The sequence below is a fragment of the Schistosoma haematobium genome, chromosome 1 (genome assembly GCF_000699445.3).
Source record: "Schistosoma haematobium chromosome 1, whole genome shotgun sequence".
NCBI classification, from domain to species: domain Eukaryota; kingdom Metazoa; phylum Platyhelminthes; class Trematoda; order Strigeidida; family Schistosomatidae; genus Schistosoma; species Schistosoma haematobium.
This window is the reverse complement of record NC_067196.1, coordinates 82,795,414-82,818,010: the sequence shown is the minus strand read 5'-3', so window position 1 is coordinate 82,818,010 and position 22,597 is coordinate 82,795,414. Positions and strand designations below refer to the sequence as shown.

The window sequence follows — 22,597 nt, the reverse complement described above, 5'->3', positions numbered from 1 at the left end:
GGAAAACTGTGGAGCGCGCATTATAAGCTGAGGTAAATCCATAGTTAGCTAGTAGTTGGGATTAAAGTCATGAAGAAAAGTAATCTACTGAACGTTAGGCTCAGGAAAGATTCTTTTGACAAAAAATGGTTCTTTTGCCACATAGGGATACATCAAAAGTTCGAGAAATACAAACCACGTTGGGTGCCGAACCTTCCGTTCTTAAAGCGTGCTTGCTTAATGTCGAGTTACGAACCGGAGTTGAGTCTCATTAGCCGTAAGAACCATGATAGGTTTGGTGCGAAATGCAGTACGCAGTTCAGATACTTGTTAAATACGACTGGCCTAGAGATGATATAATGAAACCTATGCGTAAGCAACGTTAATGTGAAAGTTGATGTGGAATAAGAGGATTTAAAAACCTCGCAAAAAGACATATCTGTTGGGAGCATGGCGGGGACGATATAGGCTTATCATGAGTGGTTGTTGTTAGCATAGTGAGATTTATGAAAATTCAAAAAGAGGTAATCCGAAGAAGTGTCAGATAAATGTCGGATATGATATGACTTGTCTAAAAGCAATACACACTGATAGGTGCAAACAGACGACATAAGGCTATATATATATGTATATATATATAATGCAAATACTTTGTGACAGCAAATATGCGTCCCTTCCCCGTATTGCCTTCTTTACATCTGGTGTTTCTGTCAGGATCAATGTGAAAGTGCCGAGGCCGTTTGAGGATGGGAACCTCGGGAGCTACCTCAAGTAATAAGGATGGGGGGTCTATCCACCTATATTAATCCTTGCAGTTTGTAATGCTGTGGAGGTCCCATCTCGTTTTGAATATATCAACAGAAGTTGCTGATATTACGTGTCCCGTTAGGGAATTCCAGTAATTCACTACTCAATGCGAAAAACGAAACTCCAGACGTAAACGATTTGATTTCTGTTTTTCAACTTTCTTCGAGTGTCCTCTTATTATCAGTCCTAGACGGAAGGAAAAGATAAGACATGTTAATACCAAGGTCGCCCCAGGCGGTTTGAGGTGACAACGGCTTGTCGGTGTGAGAGACCTCACTAAGTATCCATGTAGAACTTTGCGTATCATTCTACGTGGTAATCGTTTGAAATCAGTCTTCGTTGAGCCATATCCTGTGTTTCATTACTTAGTGTATTTTCCATTTACTCATCTAATATATATATATATATATATATATATATATATATATATATATATATATATATATATATATATATATACTAGCCACATTTATGTGATAAAAGCAGTGCTACATTTTTTCGGAAAAACTGGATCGTCCTGTGTACTTTATTTCGTTTGGAGAGATTTATAACTGTAGACTTGTGCGAAATACACACATGATTTACCAATTAATCTATGACGTGAGAAGAGTTAACGCTTTTCACACTTTTTAAAATATCCTCAAGCTTAGCCTCCGTATTATTTAAAAGTATTGTTTTAGAGGTATATATGTCTTCGTCGTATTTTACTTATTATAAACGACTGAATTGATTTTATAGGCAGCCTAATTCCGCATCTTGGTGTGAGTTTTAGGCATTTAATTCTCCAAATCGTTGAAAATCTATATCTTCACTCTTATAAATAAAAGCATTAAAATATGTTTACCTTCTGTTATTTTGCCAATATTGAGGCAAATACACTTCCAAAATTTTTTTCGCAAGATAATTTTGCTGTTATCTCTACTTTCCAGTTTTGTGTACCTCATCTTGACTTTTGCGATTTTTATTGTAAAGTAATTTGCTCATTTTTATTGCTAGTTTGTCATCCTGTTCTCGATTTTGTTAATACATGTTCCTTTCAAAGTTTGCCCATAAAGGAATGGAGCTTACCAAAATTGTTAAATTGTTGGATGCATATTGCTTACCACACTTGGCCGAAAAGTGGGATAATGTCGGTCTCCTAATAGAACCTTCTATTCCACACCATGTGGACAGGATTTTTATCACAAATGATTTAACAGAACAAGTACTCGATGAGGCGATTTCTCAAAAATGTGGTCTGATCGTTTCATACCATCCACCAATTTTCTCTCCTCTTAAAAAGCTTACGCAACAGCATTGGAAAGAGCGTATAGTTGTACGTTGTATAGAAAACAAAATCGGTGTATTCTCACCACACACCGGGCTTGATGCAAAACTTGGAGGTATCAACGATTGGCTTTTAGAACCATTAGGTAAATTCAGACTAACTTAATATTGTTCTATAGCTGTTAATCGGAGAGAGAGTTTATCTCGATCACCAATTACTCAAAATTTATCCAGGTTAACCGTTGTTATGAACGAAAATTTCGGAGACTTCGTCATTTCCACAGGAGTAGGAGTGTGTACAACTAATATTAAGAGGTAAGTCATTTTTTCATCACATTATCATGATCAGTAATGCTGGAATAACAGCCATTGTTACTTGTACCGAGTCCGATTTAAAACGTGTTGTAGATGTGACGGAGGAGCTTAAAATCTCAGTTGTTAGCATCGAAAATATTCAAAAGGTATATGCACTATCAAAAGAATATGTTGTAGACAAGTGAAGAAGGATGTGGCAGACTGGTCACTCTACAGTTCCCAGTTCATCTCAAAGCAATTATCGCTGCCTACAAAAAGTTTCTAAACATAGGGCATTTAATTGTAGCCCCAGGACTAGGTAAAACCCTCGGTAAGATAAGTGTTTTATCTAAATTTCTCCTAATTTCATTTTTGTAAACGTTTATATAAAGTAATTGTCGAGGGCACTTCTGGTTATCCAACAACTGATTTGCTATGAAAAAACCGGAATCGAGAAAATTAGAGTTTTCAGGTTTGATAGAAAGCAGGCTACTCTTTTTTGGGCTGTAATAAGTGTGTACATAAAGGTACCATACAAGTCGAACTTAAATATACCTATCGTCTTTAATTCCATTGATTAAAGGACCATGTCGCAATGCTTATCGTTGGATTTTATGCGGATTGTTGTAATAGTTGTTTTTACAAGCCACGTGTTATATATCGAACAAATGGGAACTAACATTTTACTACTGACCTTTCATGCTTCAACAGATCTCACGGGATGAAATAATTCATTATTAACCTCACTAGCTAGTTCGCTGAGTTGTCTCTGTTTAATAGGTCCACAATATGATTTAAGCTCAGAGTTCAGTCTATTAACTTGTGTCGCTTCTGGTGCTGGTGGTGGCGAGAATAGAGTTTTCAGTAAATATCATCATTTTCATTATATTTGTGTGTGGGCTGTGATACTGCCCGAGTGCCCAGACCGAAGTAGGTGGTTTTCTTAGAGGATCACATCTCAAGCCTTTGACCTGAAGGTCTAACTCACAAGGCAGTGGAGCATCGTAAGGAGATGCAGTCCCATGGTAGCCGGTGACCACTGATTACGCATTTAATCAGTTGGCAATCAATGTCCGTAGGTATGGTATGTGCTTTTCACCTTCGAAGTGCAAAGTACTTGTAAAAGACTGGCAGGATCCTAATCCTGTACTCACTCTGGATGGTGAGCAGATAGAAGTAGTCGAGAAGTTCGTGTATCTAGTAGCTGCGTAAGTGCTGGTGGTGGCGTGAGTGATGAGATCAATGCACATATAGTGAAAGCCAGAGCGGCTTATTCCAATCTGGGCCATCTTTGGCGCCTTCGTGATGTTAGTCTGGCTGCAAAAGTTCGGATCTACAACGCGTCGGTGAGAGCAGTTTTGCTCTATGTTTGTGAAACCTGGCCTCTCCGAGTTGAGGACGTTAGACGACTCTCTGTGTTCGATCATCGTTGTCTCCGGAGGATTGCTGACATCCAGTGGCAACACCATGTTAGTAGTAATGCAGAGGTTCTGCATCGTGTGTTCGGGCACAGAGACGATAATCCAATTGGTGTCACCATCTTGAAACATCGACTTCGGTGGCTTGGACATATTCTACGAATGTCGTCCCAGAGAATTCCACGTTGCACATTATTTGCTGACACTGGGATTAGTTGGAAAAAGCGGAGAGGTGGTCAGTGTATAATATGGTGTCGTGGTATGAAAGAAAGCTGCAAAGGGCTGGCCTGTGCTGGTCCTTCACGACTCTCTGGCTGGGCTCCGAGAGATGGTGCGACACAGTGGTTAGTGGCGTTATCAGATATGGCTCGGAATAGAAGCCAGTGGCGATCCTGCTGTAACCTTCTTTTACCTTTTTCATAAAAAAAATGGTTGTCTATTCCTTAACTGAAAAATTTGGTCTGATTGTGCCTTTCCGTTCCCCCCCCATTATTATTATCATTATTATTATTATTATTATTATTATTATTATTATTATTATTATTATTATTATTATTATTATTATTATTACACTACCTTACACTAATCTGTGGTCGTTATTGTTCTGTTTTTTCTCTTCAAATTCTCATTGTTTTGTGTGGCGCATATATATTTGGTGCCCTCTTGTACCAATATTTATGTATTCAAATAAATAAATAATCTGGTGCTGCCTACTTAATATGATTCGATATAACAATGCATGATATAATGCTGTATCAAAGAATCAACTACTAGAAAATTTGAGTAACAATAGTAATATAAGATGATTACCATGTTTTGATATCTTATATATTATTAACAGCTGCATGAAGAATTTTAAGATAATTTATTGACAGATGCATATGAGGCTCAGATTTACTTTTGACTAGAGCATCAACAAACATAAGTATACGCATGATCTTTTCTTGATATTTGTCTTGATGTCCATCATGTAACCCATCTAGCTGACTCAATATATTAAAGACCGATAGTATATCATTTGTGCTCATTAAATTATTTGGGCTGAACTATTTCTGTAGTTCATTCTATCTTCGTTGGTTTTGAGAATTAATTTCCATCTTGTTGATATGATTCAGTACTTGTGTCATTACCTAATAAGACTCGCTATTATCACACGTCGATATCCTTTGTTCAGGCACAATTTTACCAATTTTACAATACAAACATGAAAGCCTACTGTTAATATCAAAATTCTATCGTAGAAAAATGCGTACTGTTCACCTATGTGTAAATAAAACTACTTTCTCTTTTATCATAGTATTTAGCCAGTCAGCTACAACGTAAGACCAGGTACATATATGCATTGTTCCGAGTTGCCATACCTCATTAGCACGACAAGATGAACACCGAATTCATAGAAGTAGTTAATTCAATGGTGGTAATATATAAAAGATTGTGTATCAGGATATAGTACAGGATGAAAGAATTAATTGGTAGAAAAAAAGAGATAAAGCAATTTTTAATCCATCACGCCATTGTGATGGATTTTGAGTCACGTCACCCAGAGTCTCCAATCATTGGTTACGATAGTCACGCGGACCCCAACCAGGTATTCTGCATCTATCAACATGGCTAAGACCAGAAGTTAGTGACTTCAAGCACTGATGCCGCGTTTTGGTTTGGCCGCCCCTAACTTTCTTTCAACCATCCCCAACACTAATCAGCATTGCGCTTCGTGGTAATCGGTGTTCGGGCATACGTAACATGTGGCCCAACGATCTCAGTCGGTGAAGATTCACAACTTCATCAAGTGAGTTACCATCATTCCCTAATACCCTGTGTCTAACCTCACTATAACTTATCTGGTGATCTCAGCAGATGCGAGCAATATTTCAAAGACATCTGTGGTCAAATACTAGTAGCTTACGGATATCTACTCTTAATGGCCATGTTTCCCAGTCGTCAAGTATAACAGGATGAACTGCCGCGCAGCATACTCGTCGCTTAATCGATAGACGGATATCTCGCCTTCGTCATAGGTGACGTAAGTTGGCAAAAGCCAAACGAGCTTTTTGAATTCATACGGAGATTTCGTCAGACACCAACCCATTAGGGCTGATCAGACTTCCAAGATAAATCATAGTATTTAAGATCTGAACATATCTGATTCCGATATATTTCATGAGTTCCTCCATGAAAGCTTGTGAAATACTTCTAAATAAATTTTGTTGTGTTCCATTTGTGTAACTTTTATCTTTGTGAGTTATATTAAGTTAGACGGGAATTTAAATGCGCTACGTTATGTAGATAAAATAGACTATGACGATAGTACCTTTATTTAGATGGTACTTAGAAAGACATTTATATAATTATTTAGTCATAACAAATGGTAATGAAAAGGTATTTGGGGATCGGCTCTACTAGGACTTATACTTCAAGCATGAAATCATATTTGAATGTTTCGCAGTCTTTGGCACCAATATATTTTCAATGCACTTGGTCGCGTTACTCATTATTAATAAGTAGTGTAAGACATTTGTTATGCGAACATTTGTCAGGTCTTAGTTCTTAATCGTCCTTAATCCTACGTTTTGTTTGTCCTTGAAGCAAAAGTAGCCTTTATCAGTTCGAATATCCTAAGTTTTTCTTGTGACATGTGAACTATGTTCATTGAAATATCGGACACATTTCTAACTTGTAAACTTCAGTCCTTTATACCCTGGTGACTAGAACTAGATTAAAACTTGACTTGTAAGACGTTCACTTCCACAACTTAATGTTAGTTCCAACATTATTCTACTGTAGAATCATATGTAAAACTGCTGTTGCCTTTTATATAAATGTATGGAATTTCTGTTTGTATCTTTACAAAAGAAAATTGCACTTGACCACCAGTTTTATTTATTTATTTGAACAGAAATATTGGTACAAATGGGGCACCGAATACATATTCACTACACAAGTCACTTGATTTGTGTGTGGGCTGTGGTACTGCTCGGATGCCTAGACCGGAGCATGTGTTTTTCTTAGGGAGGCCACACCTAGAGCCTTCGACCTGAAGGTCTGATCCACAAGGCAGTGGAGCAACGTCAAGAGATGCAGACCCATGGTAGCCGGTGACCAACAATGGGTTCATACGCCATTTGTTCCCTCAGGATACTGGAGCCCATATGCACTACCGGTTCGGAATCAGGGTTTTCCAACTCCCCTAGGTGGGTCCTCCCTATCCACCAACCCGGTTAAAGTGCCGGATATTCGCTTTTTTTCCTCTCGATTTCGTAAACAACACCCTCGCAGCGAGAAGGCAGTGAGTAGGACTTCCCTGGCAGTAGTTGTATACACGTGACCATGTGAGAACATCTAACAAGAGTAGTTCTCACCGACATCAAGTACATGCTTCTTATTTTCATCGTGTTTGCGATCACAGGTTAGTATGAAAGGGAGGTGTTATAGGTTGTATGTAGATAATTGATGTTATTACACCTAATCTGCGTAATGCTTATGTTCTGTTTCAGCTTTTTCTCCTCTTCACTCCTATTTAACCCATAGTTTTAAATATTTTTTAATCCTTTTTCCTGCATTTCCTTGTTGTACATTGATATTGCTTAGATTTTTCTAAGTCACCTGTTCCGTAGTTTTGTATATAAAGAGCAAGTAAAAATCCTAAATGCTACTCATGCAATCATATTTGTAATTGATTTATGAGTGAATAATCAAACCTACCTTCTGATTACTTAAAGTGCCCATTTATCCATAGGAAACAAATTCTGGTAAAATGAGATATAAAAAAGTTGAGGCTGCTACCGGATCACGACTTATTTCTATTCTGAGCCATTACGATATTTTTTTAAGTTACTGAGTTGCGTTATCTTCACTAACTCAACCAGGGGTTTGTGAAAGCTTGTCAGATGCTAGTAATTTACGACTATCTTCTAGACGACGGCTCCGTGTCATAAACAGACCACCTCTCCTATCCACTATGTAAAAAAAGCCTCACCACGAATCTTCTCTATTCGTAAAAATCTGATTAGGTCGACTGCATTTCTCTTTAGAATGTTCCTCTATCCTTCGGAGTATACAGTGGAAATATTAAAGCATAAATAAATAATGGATAGACTTGTAAATTGTAGTCAGACTAACCCAGTCAATTCATGTTCATAATTTGTGACACCTAATTTACGTGGCCCAAATAGAACCATACACTTATTGCCTGAGTGATTAGTTCAGTTTTCATATTACTCTCAACAGTACTGAAAGGGTACCTCTGGTCTAAAACAAACTTTTCCATGTTGCCGGCCTTCATCGACCATATCTTATTGTCTTATGCAGGACATAACATATTATTTCTTCATGTCATGGAATTTTACCAACTGTCGTCTGATAACTGAATTACTTTAGTGTTTATTCAATCCCAAGTTAATATTCTCTAAGATCAATTTCGTACGTATTATTGAACTTGACACATTAGACAACGCGAAATTAAAAGTCGTATTAGGTAGAGATACATTTCATACACACGAATTTATCAGACCACATGTAAAATATGAGGCGTTTTTAGATAGTGAGTACTGTATGTAGTGTATAGTATGTGATGAATAGGCTGATGTAAAGATCAATTGTGTAGCAAGCATGTAGTATGACTTCGACTGGGTAGCTAACATCAGTCTATCAGCAGATCGGTTGTGTGCCAGAATTCAACTTTGTGTGTACAATTCATGCCCTAAGACATTCATAGGACTCCAAAATTCTGTGTTTACTTCACATCTTTACTGACGTTTCAATAGGTTTTACATATTCTAAATTCATTAGGTCAATATTCCTTAATTCAAGCTCTTGTAGACTATTCTTTGTAAATTTACCTTTAATTACAATAAATATACTCATTGATTGTCATTTATTTATATGACGGATCATTGTTTGTATCCATGCGACTCTAAGCGTTCAAATATAGATTTTGGCGATCAGTGCATTGTGAGATAATATCTTGAATGTGTTGTGGGGATGCACAAGTGCATGTATTCTAAGATTTCTCCTATTCATACTTGTAGGTTTGTCATTTAATCATCTTTGATGTAGGACCTAGTACTATTGCTTTTTAGTCCGATCTACCGCACGTCATATTAGCACAGAGAAAAATGAAATTAGAAAGATACGAGCCAAATGATAGGAAAAAATGCCAGTTTTAGTTAGTATTTAAGCATGAGAAATGTAGTACAGAAGGAATTTATCTCAGTCATTTTCACGAGGATTTATTTTTATTATTTCATGCTTTTTAACATCCTAACTCCGCCTGTAGCTCTTCTAGAGTTACTGCCGGTCCCAAGCCCGGGTAAAGGAGGAGGGTTGGGCATGGGGTTAGCGTCCCCATCCCGTAGAAAACTAACTCGCTAAAAAAACGCTTACCAGAAAAAATAATTCAAACCATTTTAACTCTGCCCTGAGAGTTAGAAGGTCTTCATTTAGAAGAATTATGACGCTTCATGGTGAAAGCCGAATTCCTTCGGAAGCCACGAGGCCGATGCCCCTTCTAACAACCAGAGCAAAAATTTTTATAGGTACATGGAACGTTAGAACAATGTGGGAAACCGGGAAGACCAGTCAAATAGCAACGGAAATGAGGAGATACAACTTGGCAGTACTGGGAATCAGCGAAACCCACTGGACCCAAGCTGGACAGAAAAGGCTAGCTACGGGAGAGATGCTGCTATACTCCGGTCACGAAGAGGAAAATGCTCCACACACACAGGGAGTTGCTCTAATGCTGTCCAAAGTAGCACGAAATGCACTTGTAGGATGGGAATCCCACGGATCCAGAATCATCAAAGCATCATTCAAAACAAAGAAGGAGGGGATCACAATGAATATTATCCAATGTTATGCACCCACCAATGATAGCAACGACGACATTAAAGATCAATTCTACGAGCGGCTGCAGTCAATCATAGAGAAATGCTCAAGAAAGGACCTCACCATTCTGATGGGAGATCTAAATGCCAAGGTCGGAATAGACAACACTGGATATGAAGATATTATGGGACGACATGGACTGGGAGAGAGGAACGAAAATGGAGAAAGATTTGCAAATTTGTGTGCATTCAACAAATTAGTCATAGGAGGCACAATATTTCCACACAAACGTATACACAAGGCTACATGGATCTCACCGGACCACACTACAGAGAACCAGATAGACCATATTTGCATCAAAAAAATTCCGAAGGACAATGGAAGATGTGAGAACCAGGAGAGGAGCTGACGTAGCTTCAGATCACCACCTAGTTGTAGCCAATTTAAAACTGAAGCTAAAAAAGAACTGGACAAGTGGACAAACAGCACTACAAAGGTTCAATACAGCCTTCCTTCGAGATACTGACAAACTCAATGAATTCAAGATAGCTCTCAACAACAGATTCCAAGCCTTTCAAGATCTACTGAAGGAAGAAGAAACTACTATGGAGGACAACTGGAAAGGCATCAAAGAAACATTGACTTCAACGTGTCAAGAGGTTCTGGGCCTAAAGAAACACCATCATAAGGAATGGATCTCTATAGAAACACTGGACAAGATCAAAGAAAGGAAGAACAAGAAGACAGCAATTAACAACAGCCGAACACGAGCAGAGAAAGTCCAAGCACAAGCTGAATACATAGAAGCAAACAAGCAAGTGAAGAGGAGCATTAGAGCCGACAGGAAGAAATACGTGGAAGAATTAGCAACGACGGCAGAAAAAGCTGCTAGAGAAGGAAATATGAAACAGCTCTACGATACAACGAAGAAACTATCAGGGAAATACAGTAAACCAGAGAGGCCGGTCAAAGACAAAGAAGGGAAGCCAATCACTGAAATTCAACAACAGCGAAACAGATGGGTAGAATACTTCGAGGAACTCCTGAATAGGCCGGCTCCAATGAATCCACCGAACATCGAAGCAGCACACACAGATCTTCCTATAGATGTCAACCCACCAACGACGGAAGAAATTAGAATGGCCGTCAGACAAATCAAGAACGGGAAAGCAGCAGGACCCGACAACATACCAGCTGAAGCACTGAAATCAGACGTCGAAGTAACCACAAGCATGCTTTACCCTCTATTCAAAAAGATTTGGGAGGAGGAACAAGTGCCGATGGACTGGAAAGAAGGACACCTCATCAAGATTCCAAAGAAAGGAGATCTGAGCAAATGTGAGAACTACAGAGGCATTACACTACTGTCAATACCAGGGAAAGTCTTCAACAGGGTGTTGCTGAACCGGATGAAGGATGCAGTAGATGCCCAACTTCGAGATCAACAAGCTGGATTCCGAAAGGATCGGTCGTGCACAGACCAAATTGCAACACTACGGATCATCGTCGAACAATCAGTTGAGTGGAACTCGTCACTATACATCAACTTCATTGATTATGGAAAGGCATTCGACAGTGTAGATAGGAGGACATTATGGAAACTTCTTCGACACTACGGAGTTCCTGAGAAGATTGTCAATATTATCCGGAACTCATACGACGGACTACAGTGCAAAGTAGTGCATGGAGGACAGCTGACAGATGCATTCCAAGTAAGGACCGGAGTCAGACAAGGCTGTTTACTCTCTCCCTTCCTCTTTCTTCTGGTGGTCGACTGGATTATGAAGACCTCGACATCTGAAGGAAAACACGGAATACAATGGACAGCTCAGAACCAATTAGACGATCTGGAATTCGCAGATGACCTAGCCCTCCTATCACGTACACGTGAACAGATTCAGATAAAGACAGCCAATGTAGCAGCAGTCTCTGCATCAGTAGGCCTCAGCATACACAAAGGGAAAACCAAGGTCTTCAAAGCGGAGAACAGCAATCCAATCACCCTTGATGGCGAAACTCTGGAAGATGTAGAATCCTTCACATATCTGGGAAGCATCGTCGATAGACATGGAGGTTCAGATGCAGACGTAAAGGTGAGGATTGGCAAAGCAAGGGCCGCATTCCTACAATTGAAGAACATATGGAACTCAAAACAACTTTCAACCAATATCAAAGTGAGAATCTTCAATACGAACGTCAAGGCAATTCTACTGTATGGAGCTGAAACTTGGAGAACTACAACAACCACAATCAAGAAAGTACAAGTATTTATAAATAGCTGTCTACGCAAGATACTAAACATCCATTGGCCGGATACCATCAGCAATAGCCTTCTGTGGGAGAGAACAAACCAACTTCCAGCTGAAGAGGAAATTAGGAAAAGACGATGGAAATGGATAGGACATACATTACGCAAATCGTCAAACTGCATCACGAGGCAAGCTCTAACTTGGAATCCTGAAGGGAAGCGGAAAAGAGGAAGGCCAAAGAACATATTGCGTCGGATAATAGAAGCAGATATGAAAAGGATGAATAGGAACTGTAAGGAGCTGGAAAGGATTGCCCAGGACAGGGTTGGATGGAGAATGCTGGTGAGCGACCTATGCTCCTTCACGAGGAGTAACAGGTGTAAGTAAGTAAGTAAGTTTTAACATCCTGGAAATCCTACTTTAGCCTCCTGGCATTTTGTTAACTATCAATCATAACATTTATTTACCATAATAATAATAATAATTGTTGTTGTTATTCAATAGACTGTTCAATTAAAACAGTTGCTGTATGTGCTGGTTCCGGTGGGTCGCCTTTATGCCAAACACCAGCTTCATTTGCTGCCGATTTATTTATCACTGGAGAATTATCTCATCATGATCGTCTTGAGGCTGTTTCTCGTGGTATTTCTATTATTTTAGCTGGGCATTCTGTTACGGAAAGAGGATTTTTCAGGGAAAGATTTATCCCAGACTTTCGTCATCTTTTATCAACTGTACATAATGCTGGTGAAATCCCACACTTGGAATTGTTATTATCCGATGCAGATCATGAACCAGGTTTTGTCGTTTAACAAATCGTTATTATGTTTGTGCAGTTTTGTAGTATTCGATGTGTTACAACAGATATTTTTAATGGTTTCACTACTTTTTTCCATTTCCTTCTTAATACTGGATATTATTGGTCTATTATCAACTTGTAAAATAAACCATAACTATCATCCGATTTATTCTCAAACTTCAAATAATTGTTCCTTTTTGGTGGAGTTTTGTTCTCTGAGATGGATGGTTTGGTCGTGGAGCTTTCATCGTTCTTCTGAAGGACATCATCAGCACAAACTTCAAATAGACCTGATTCGATGCACCTATTGATAAATTCCATAGTAGTTTTCGTTTCAGTGAACTTTACGTTAGACTTCAGGAGCTCATTGAGCACCTTCAACTCAATGGGTTGTTCACAACATTTTAATCGTTTAAAGATCCCCGTCATATTAAAAGACTAGTATTTGAACGAAGAATGTTCTTGTCGATAAATTCTCTTCAGGTTCTACAATTATATATCCAAATTAATAATCCGATAAATGGCCAGGTTAAGGGCAAAGTACATCGTTAAAAGCATGTGAATTTAGGATTGTGATAAACCCATCTACTGAGATTGTATGGATTGCCAAAGGTGCACAAACTGGGGATCCCATTAAGACCTATTTTAGATATGTATAACTCTCCTTACCATACTATAGCTAAATGGTTGGTAACTGTATTGAAACCTCTACACGAAAAGCTTGTAAAATATAGTGTTAAGGATGTGTTCCAATTTGTTGATAAAATAAAAAATGTAAATACGTTGGGATCAAAGATGATGTCATTGGATGTAACATCGTTATTCACAAACGTCCCACTCATAGAGACTGTAGAATATATAGGTGAACAGCTGACTGAAAATGAAATTGAAACTACTGTTCCTATCAATGTCGTGAAAGAGTTATTACTCAAATGCACCATGAATGTGAATTTCAAGTTCAACGGTGAAATATATAGACAAACAGATGGTGTTGCAATGGGTTCACCACTGGGCCCTATACTAGCTGATATTTTTCTAGCCAAACTAGAAAATGGTCCACTAAAAAAGATTATTCAAAGCTCCAAATTTTACTTTAGATACATGAATGACACGTTCATCCTCTGTAAAGATAATACGTCGCCGCAAGAGGTTCTTAGGCGATTTAATGAAGTGCATCCAGCCATTCAGTTTGCATTTGAAGAAGAAAGTGATGGCCGAATAGCCTTTTTGGACGTTCTCTTGACTAAGAGAGCGTATGGATCGTTAAAAAGGAACTTACACAGAAAAAGTACATAGACTGGGCAGTATACGAACTTCCTGAGCTTTGTACCTCTACAGTACAAACAAAACTTGATCAAAAACCTTAGTTACTGTGTTCTCACTATATGTTCTGCTGATATAGTCTACGCAATGATCGTGAACAGTGGTGGGTAGCGAAATCAAGAGAGATGGAAAAGGCAGCGGCAATAGGTAATAGCAGACAATTGTTCAGATTTGTTAAGGAAACCGACTGTTAGCGAAACAATCTCAGAGAAAGATGGACATATTATACATTCTCAATCCAGGAGATTGGATCGATGGGCAGAACACTTCAGGGATCAGTTCAACTGGCCTTCAGCCGCACTTCGGTTTCCCATGATCTCCAGTCAACCTGAATGGCAAGTTAATGTAGGTCCTCCGTCTCTTTACGAAGTTGAAAAAGCCATAGGAAATCTGAAGCGAGGAAGAGCAGCAGGCCCTGACAGGTTTACTCCTGAGATTTTTAAGGATGGTGGTCCAGTATTAGCAGTGAGATTAACTGAGGTCTTAGGTAGAATTTGGGAACTGGACGTAATCCCATCTGACTGGTCTTAATCACTGATTGTGCCAGTCTATAAGAAAGGACAAAAGTCCTCTTGTGACAATCACAGAGGAATCAGTTTGATTAATATAGTATCTAAAATATTAGCTTCAATCATACTTCGACGCCTAACCAAAGCTCGTGAAGAGCAGACTAGAGAAAACCAGGCTGGTTTCCGACCTGGACGTGGTTGCATAGATCAGATATTCACACTACGTCAGGTTCTAGAACACAGCTACACGTTCAGACGCCCTACAATGGTAGTATTTGTCGACCTTAAGGCGGCATTTGACTCTGTTGATCGTGAGGTTCTATGGCAGTGTTTGTCACTGAAAGGAGTACCAAAGAAGTACATTAACCTTATAAAGGCTCTCTACTCGAACACAACTGGTAGAGTGAGAGCTTATGGCGAACTTTCGTCAGAATTGATTACCTCAAGTGGTTTTCGTCAGGGCTGTCCACTCTCTCCATTCTTGTTCAACTTTGTGGTCGACGTACTCTTAGAGATAACACTCTCCTCATCTAAATTTCCAGGGGTTGAACTTCTACCGGGAGGTTCACTTGTTGACTTAGAATATGCTGATGACATAGTTCTATTTGGTGAAGACGCTGACAAAAGTCAGAGTCTTCTGACCACTCTAAGCAACAATGCAAGCATGTTCGGAATGCGATTCTCTCCCTCGAAATGCAAAATGTTGCTTCAGGACTGGGTTTCATCGACACCCGAACTAATGATAGGGAGTGAAGTAGTTGAGCGTGTCAACCGATTCACTTATCTTGAAAGTCTCATCAGCCCTTGTGGTCTGGTGTATGACAAAATCTCAGCACAGATACAGAAGGCTCGACTAGCTTTCGCCAACTTGCGTCATTTATGGCGTAGGCGAGATATCCGTCTATCAACCAAAGGACGTGTTTACTGAGCAGCAGTTCGTTCCATCCTACTTTATGGCAGTGAAACATGGCCGGTAAGAGTAGAGAATATTCGTAGGTTACTAGTAATTGATCACATGTGTATTCGAAACATTGCTCGTATATCCTGGGACCACCGAGTAAGTAACTCAGTTGTTAGGAAACGGGTACTAGGTAAGAATGGCAAACCAGTTGATGAAGTAATGAAACTTCATCAGTTGAGATGGCTGGGACACGTGTTACGTATGCCCAACCACCGACTGCCTCGACGTGCGATGCTTCGTGGTATAGGAGTAGATTGGAAGAAAGCTAGTGGCGGCCAGACCAAAACATGGCACAAGTTTATGAAGTCACTGACAAGTGGACTGAGTCATGTTGTTAGGTGTAGACTACCTGATTGGGGACCGCGAGATGATAGCAACTGATGGTTAGAGACCCTGAATGACATGGCTCAAAATTGTTTGCAATGGCGCAGGTGCATCCACTCTTTGTGTTCTCCCAAATTTTGATCTCCTTATTCCTCCTTGTCTCTTTTTTTCTCCTCTCAAATTTATTTCACTGTATTATACTCTTTAAGTAACATCTCCAAACACTAATCTTCCCGATTACTGCTTATACTCTTATTACCTCTACCACTACGGGATTTGAATCGACCACTGCATCTCTATGCTAATGTGGTGTGGCAACTCGAACTGATGTACGTACGTACGAAGTTCTACGTTGTTACTGACTGACTGTTCTGCTGATATAGTCGAATAAGAGCTTAACACCTTGCATAATACTCTCAGCGAGAATGGCTACCCTAGAAAGTTTATAATTAAATATATAATCACGAATGCGAAATTAGGCGAAATACAAACAGTGAAGAAGAAATCCCTGTTCATGTATCTACAATTCAGAGGGGATGCGGCTAGTGAAATACTAACTCAGAGATTACGTAGGACAATACAAAAGTCTTTTAACACCTGAGAACTGCGATTAGTATTTTCTACGCGCCCAATGGTTACACCGAAGCTAAAAGATTAATTACCTAGAATGACCACCTCATTTTTTATTTATCACTTCGACTGCTCCTGTGGAGCGAGTTATATTGGTCGAAGATCTAGGAATTTACGTTTTCGTGCTCGTGAACACCTTCCAGCGTGGCTAAACAAAGGTTTGATGAAGAAGGTGAACAGCTCAGTATTGGCCCATTTAGTACAAACCGGTCATAATGCCAGTATAAACCAATCTTTTTCAATTATTTATAATGTAAGTAATTTTTGCCAAACTGGTCAGACTAAAAGTCCTTCAAACGGCTGAAGCAGTAGCCATCTGGATGAAGAAACCGGAGCTACACGTACAGAAGAAATATATTCAACCACTCCTCCTCCCCTGGCCAACATCAAGGCCAATTAATCAGTCGTAATCTTAACTATTGAATTACCTAATTTGACTATGACCTTTCGTAGTCAATTGTAATTGTCCCCGTTATCTTTATTCATAAATCTTCGTATTATTATTATTATTATTATTATTATTATTATTATTATTATTATTGTTATTATTATTATTCGTATTATTGGTTAAGCATCATTAATCTCCCCTATACATGATTTATTCACTTCGCATCCATCTCTCCGTATTACGTCTTACTTATTTGATCGAATTATAATTGCACTATTATTTCTCTATCACCCTTACTTTACTTACTTACGCCTGTTACTCCCAATGGAGCATAGGTCGCTGACCAGCATTCTCCAACTCACTCTGTCCTGGGCCTTCTTTTCTAGTTCCATCCAATTCTTGTTCATTTTTCTCATGTCTATTTCCATTTCACGGCGTAATGTGTTCTTTGGTCTTCCTCTTTTCCTTTGGCCTTCAGGATTCCATGTGAGGGCTTGTCTTGTGACGCAGTTCGGTGCCTTTCTCAATGTGTGTCCTATCCACTTCCAGCACTTCTTCCTGATTTCTTCCTCCGCTGGCATCTGGTTTGTTCTCCCCCACAGTACGTTGTTGCTAATAGTGTCCGGCCAACGGATCTGAAGTATTTTGCGTAGACAACTGTTAATAAACACCTGTATTTTCTGGATGATGGCTTTCGTAGTTCTCCAGGTTTCTGCCCCATACAGTAGAACTGTCTTGACATTTGTATTGAAAATCCTGACCTTGGTGTTGGTTGACAGTTGCTTTGAATTCCAGATGTTCCTCAGTTGTAAATATGCTGCTCTTGCTTTGCCGATCCGCGCCTTCACATCTGCATCAGATCCACCCTGTTCATCAATGATGCTGCCCACATACGTAAAGGTTTTTACATATTCCAAATCTTCTCCGTCAATTGTGATTGGATTGGTTCATTCTGTGTTGTATCGGAGAATCCTGCTTTTCCCTTTGTGTATATTGAGACCTACTGCTGCTGAGGCTGCTGCCACACTGGTCGTCTTTTCCTGCATCTGTTGTTGCGTTTGGGATAGAAGGGCCAGATCATCTGCGAAGTCCAGATCGTCCAACTGCATCCTAGATGTCCATTGTATCCCGTGCTTCCCTTCAGACGTTGACGTCTTCATGATCCAGTCGATTACCAGGAGAAAGAGAAAGGGTGGGAGTAAGCCACGTTGCCTAATACCGGTCTTTACCTCAAACGAATCTGTCAATTGTCCTCCATGCACAATTTTGCAGTGTAATCCATCATATGAACTCTGTGTGATATTGACTATCTTCTCAGGCACGCCGTAGTGTCGAAGAAGTTTCCATAGTGTTGTTCTGTTCACGCTATCAAATGCCTTTTCGTAGTCAATGACGTTGATGTAGAGTGATGAATTCTATTCAAATGATTGTTCCACAATGATCCGTAGAGTTGCGATTTGGTCTGTACACGATCTATCCTTACAGAATCCTGCCTGTTGGTCACGAAGTTGGGCGTCTACGCAGTCCTTCATCCTGTTTAACAATACCCTGTTGAAGACTTTTCCCGGTATTGAGAGAAGAGTGATGCCCCTGTAGTTATCACACTTGCTGAGATCGCCTTTCTTCGGTATTTTGATCAGAAGTCCTTCTTTCCAGTCTCTTGGTACTTGTTCCTCATCCCAAATCTTATTGAAGAGAATGTGGAGTATCCTTGCAGTTGCCGCTACGTCTGCTTTTAGTGCCTCTGCTGGGATGTTGTCCGGTCCTGCTGCTTTGCCACTCTTGATTTGTCTGATGGCCATGCTGATTTCTTCAATTGTTTGTTTACTTCTGTGTATTCAGCTTGTGCCTTGGATTTTTCTGCTCTTGTTCGACTGGTATTGATTGCTGCCTTCTTGTTCCTTCTTTCTTGAATCTTATCCAGTGTATCAACAGTGATCCATTCCTTGTGATGGTGCTTCTTGTGACCCAGGACCTCATGACATGTTGAAGTGATTGCCTCTTTGATCCCCTTCCAGTTGCTCTCCACAGTAGTTCCTTCTCCATTGAGTAGATCATGAAAGGCCTGGAACTTGTTGCTGACGACTATCTTGAATTTGTTGAGTTTGTTAGTATCCTGAAGAAAGGCCGTATTGAACTTTTGTGATATTGTCCGCCCCGTTGTCCAGTGCTTCTTGAGTTTCAATTTCATCTTGGCGACCAGCAAGTGATGATCTGATGCTATATGTGCTCCTCTCTTGGTTCTCACGTCCTCTATAGTCCTTCTGAACGTTTTGTTGATGCAAATATGGTCGATTTGGTTTTGTGTAGAGTGATCCGGTGAAGTCCATGTGGTTTTGTGTATGCGTTTATGTGGGAATATGGTGCCGCCTATGACCAGCTTATTGAAGGCACATAGATTTGCAAATTTCTCACCATTTTCGTTTCTTTCTCCCAGTCCGTGTCGTCCCATGATGTTTTCATATCCAGTGTTGTCCGTTCCAACCTTGGCGTTGAAATCTCCCATCAGAATGGTCAGGTCCTTTGTTGGGCACTTCTCGACGATTGACTGCAGCCTATTGTAGAATTGATCTTTAGCGTCTTCATTGTAGTCGTTGTTAGGCGCATAGCATTGGATGATGTTCATTGAAATGCCCAATTCCTTTGTTTTGAACGAGGCTTTGATGATCCTTGGTCCATGAGATTCCCATCCTATAAGTGCATTTTGCTCTTGTTTGGACAGCATCAATGCGACTCCTTGTGTATGTGGTGCATTTTCTTCTTCATGGCCGGAGTATAACAGGAGCTCTCCTGTAGTTAGTCGTTGTTGTCCAACTTGTATCCAATGTGTTTCACTGATCCCAAGTACCTCTAGGTTGTATCTTCTCATTTCTGCAGCAATTTGGAAGACTCTCCCGGTGTCCCACATTGTACGAACATTCCATGTACCTCAATAAATGGTCGCTCTGGTTGTCAGAAAGGGTATCGACCTCGTAACTTCCGAAATAATTCGGCTTTCATCATGAGGCGTCATAGTTCTTCTAAATGAAGACCTTCTGACTCTCAGGGCAGAGTTTAAAAGGTTTGAATAATTTTTTCTGGTTAGCGTTTTTTTAGAGAGTTAGTTTTCTACGGGATGGGGACGCTAACCCCATGCCCAACCCTCCTCCTTTATCCGGGCTTGGGACTGGCAGTAGCCCCCGGAGGGACTCCAGGCGGAGTTTCTATCACCCTACTTGACCCATATTCATTCTGATCATGGATCTTAAATCTCACTTAACATATACGCAGATTCAAGTTAACATTCTATATGAGTCATATTAATATTAACAATTTTACTGTATTTTGTTGTCATAATCCTAAATTCACATGCTTTTAACGATGTACTTTGCCCTTAACCTGGCCATTTATCGGATTATTAATTTGGATATATAATTGTAGAACCTGAAGAGAATTTATCGACAAGAATATTCTTCGTTCAAATACTAGTCTTTTAATATGACGGGTATACAGAGATACTTGTCTTATGTATCTGCTCTCCTGTTTCTAAATACTGAAAACATTAGTTCTGATCTGTGTTTCAATAGCTGTCATAAGACGACGATTTCTTGATCCACTGTGTTATGTGCATTTCCGACATACACAAAATAATATACTGAGTAGACGAAGTAAACGTCACTGATTGTTATGGAAAGTTAGTTAGTCTACAACATATATTCTATCAAGTTCGTTTCTTGATTATTTGAGTAGTTGACATTAGCTGTTTTGACAATGTCCGCCAGTTGTGCCCTGGTTTTTAACAGTTTGTCAAATAAAGTCAGTCTGTGACGAAAAATATCTCTAAAGCTAATCATATATAGCTAGGTGTTAGTATAAACTGCTTAATTGGCCAAAAACGATTTACTGAGCAGCTGTGTTCAATGTATAAATAGGAATCACACTGAAATTATCTTACTTTTGTCTAAAAAATTCAAAATGTGGCTACTGTTAGTGAGAAGATGGGTTTTTATAGAAGCTGAGTCCCTTTCAGAAAAGTTTGAAATCTTTGTTCAAAATAAAAAAAACGAATTAATATCTCTTATCTCAACCCAAATCAAAGCATAAAATTGTGTTATTCTCGATTTATGTAGTTTCTTAGGTTGGGTGAAAGCTAGATGTGACATCAGTTCATTTGGACACTAATCATTGGACTGAGCCATTCAGGTAGATGCGGACTACTTGGTCGATGTCCGCGTAATTATCACAACCAGTGGTTAGACTTTAGGTGACACGGCTCAAAGGCGTTCGTAGTGGCGGAGGTGCACTTACTATTTGTCTTCCCTTTGATCGAGATGTTCTAAATTGTCTTGTAAATTTTCTTCATCCAACTAATCCATATTCCCTCAAATTCTATCGGTTATGCCTAGTTTTTTCTATCGCCACTAAACCTGTTACTACCTACACCATGGGATTCGTTCTGACAGTTTCATCTCTTTGTGATAACTTGACGCGATATACATATGCGTCAGGTTTTACGCTGTGTATGACTGAATCACTGAGTTATTTTAGTTGCAGATTTGTGATCAACTTTATTGATAATAGCTTCAGGTCAAATTTAGGAAAAAGTGACCATTTATGGGTACAGATAGTGCTAATGACTAAATGTACACTGAAGAATTAATATTTTAAAATTATTTCAATATCTCTCTTTTTTAATTAATCGACGGTATGATTAACAGAATTCCAATAAATGTTCTTTTGGCTAATACACAAAATCTGTGTGAAAATCATCCAATATGTAAACATAATAAGTGATATACGCTTAACCAAATAACAGAATAGTTCATATATATTAGCATACACTTGATATTTTGCCAAGGTATTTGTTCAAGACTTTTCAAGGGATAAGATGTTTTCATTGAAATATATATTAAATTAGATTATCGATTCTTCTTATTTCGTGTCATTAAATGCGAACAAGGTTGTAATCATATGACAGTAAGTACTTTTAATGTAATACTCTTATATAGTAAAACGATCGATCAATCTATGAACTTATGCCTCAGGCATCTGACAAATATATATGTTGTGAAAATCTTGTCTAATTAGACATGTGATTGTGTTAAAATTAAACTGATGTTAGAAAAAGATGGTAGCTGAACCAAAGCACTACATTAATACAGTAATTAGTTTATCAGGATATGTGGGATTTATACTAATTTGTAATTAAAGGTACTAGTTGATATTGCTGGAATCGACCATAATAAGTTAGATAAATCCATTGAGATGGTGGAGAAGATTTGTAGCTCAGGTGGATGATTTTGGTGGAGTTTTGTTCTCTGAGCTGGATGGTTTGGTCGTGGAGCTTTCATCGTTCTTCTGAACGACATCATCAGCACAAACTTCAGATAGAAGTGAAGTGTTTGAAATCAATCCAATTTATCAACCAATCAGAAAAATCATGCACAAACATAAGAACAAAAATCAAAACAATGGGAGACACAACCAAAACAAAGAAGTAAACAACGACAAATTTAAGGTCAATAAGAACCAATCAACGTCGAGGTGCACAGAACAAGCTTTGAGACACATATGGAGAAATTCAAACACTTCACTTCTATCTGAAGTTTGTGCTGATGATGTCGTTCAGAAGAACGATGAAAGCCCCACGACCAAACCATCCAGCTCAGAGAACAAAACTCCACCAAAATAAATCCATTGTTTAACCACAGTTTTATTTGTTTGTATCGTTTCGTATCTGTAATAGCGCCACTGTTCTTATTTTTACACCAACTTTGTTCTTTCAGCACAAACTGTTAGAGATTTTATCTTGGTATGCGTTTATGTTCTAATCCCGTATATGTCT

General features: G+C 39.1%; 2 protein-coding genes across 4 annotated transcripts; one reads left to right on the top strand and one right to left on the bottom strand.

Annotated features, from left to right (window-relative positions):
• Positions 1 to 16,787, top strand: NIF3L1_1 (NGG1 interacting factor). Of its 3 annotated transcripts, XM_051209849.1 has the most exons (6): positions 1 to 32; positions 1,829 to 2,198; positions 2,232 to 2,367; positions 2,402 to 2,513; positions 2,545 to 2,677; positions 12,344 to 16,787. In XM_051209849.1, the coding sequence occupies exons 2-6, from the start codon at positions 1,844 to 1,846 to the stop codon at positions 12,649 to 12,651; spliced, it is 1,044 nt and encodes a 347-aa protein (XP_051075322.1). In that variant the 5' UTR covers positions 1 to 32; positions 1,829 to 1,843; the 3' UTR covers positions 12,652 to 16,787. The 3 variants fall into 3 exon arrangements, with proteins under 3 accessions (XP_051075322.1, XP_051075324.1, XP_051075323.1); XM_051209851.1 differs by having other exon boundaries at positions 2,402 to 2,677; positions 12,344 to 12,798; XM_051209850.1 differs by having other exon boundaries at positions 1,829 to 2,367; positions 2,402 to 2,677; positions 12,344 to 12,798.
• Positions 16,788 to 18,456: 1,669 nt separating this feature from the next.
• Positions 18,457 to 21,497, bottom strand: CFDP2_7 (Craniofacial development protein 2). The gene has a single exon (XM_051208511.1). The coding sequence runs from the start codon at positions 19,679 to 19,681 to the stop codon at positions 18,509 to 18,511; it is 1,173 nt and encodes a 390-aa protein (XP_051075321.1). The 5' UTR covers positions 19,682 to 21,497; the 3' UTR covers positions 18,457 to 18,508.
• Positions 21,498 to 22,597: the final 1,100 nt, after the last annotated feature.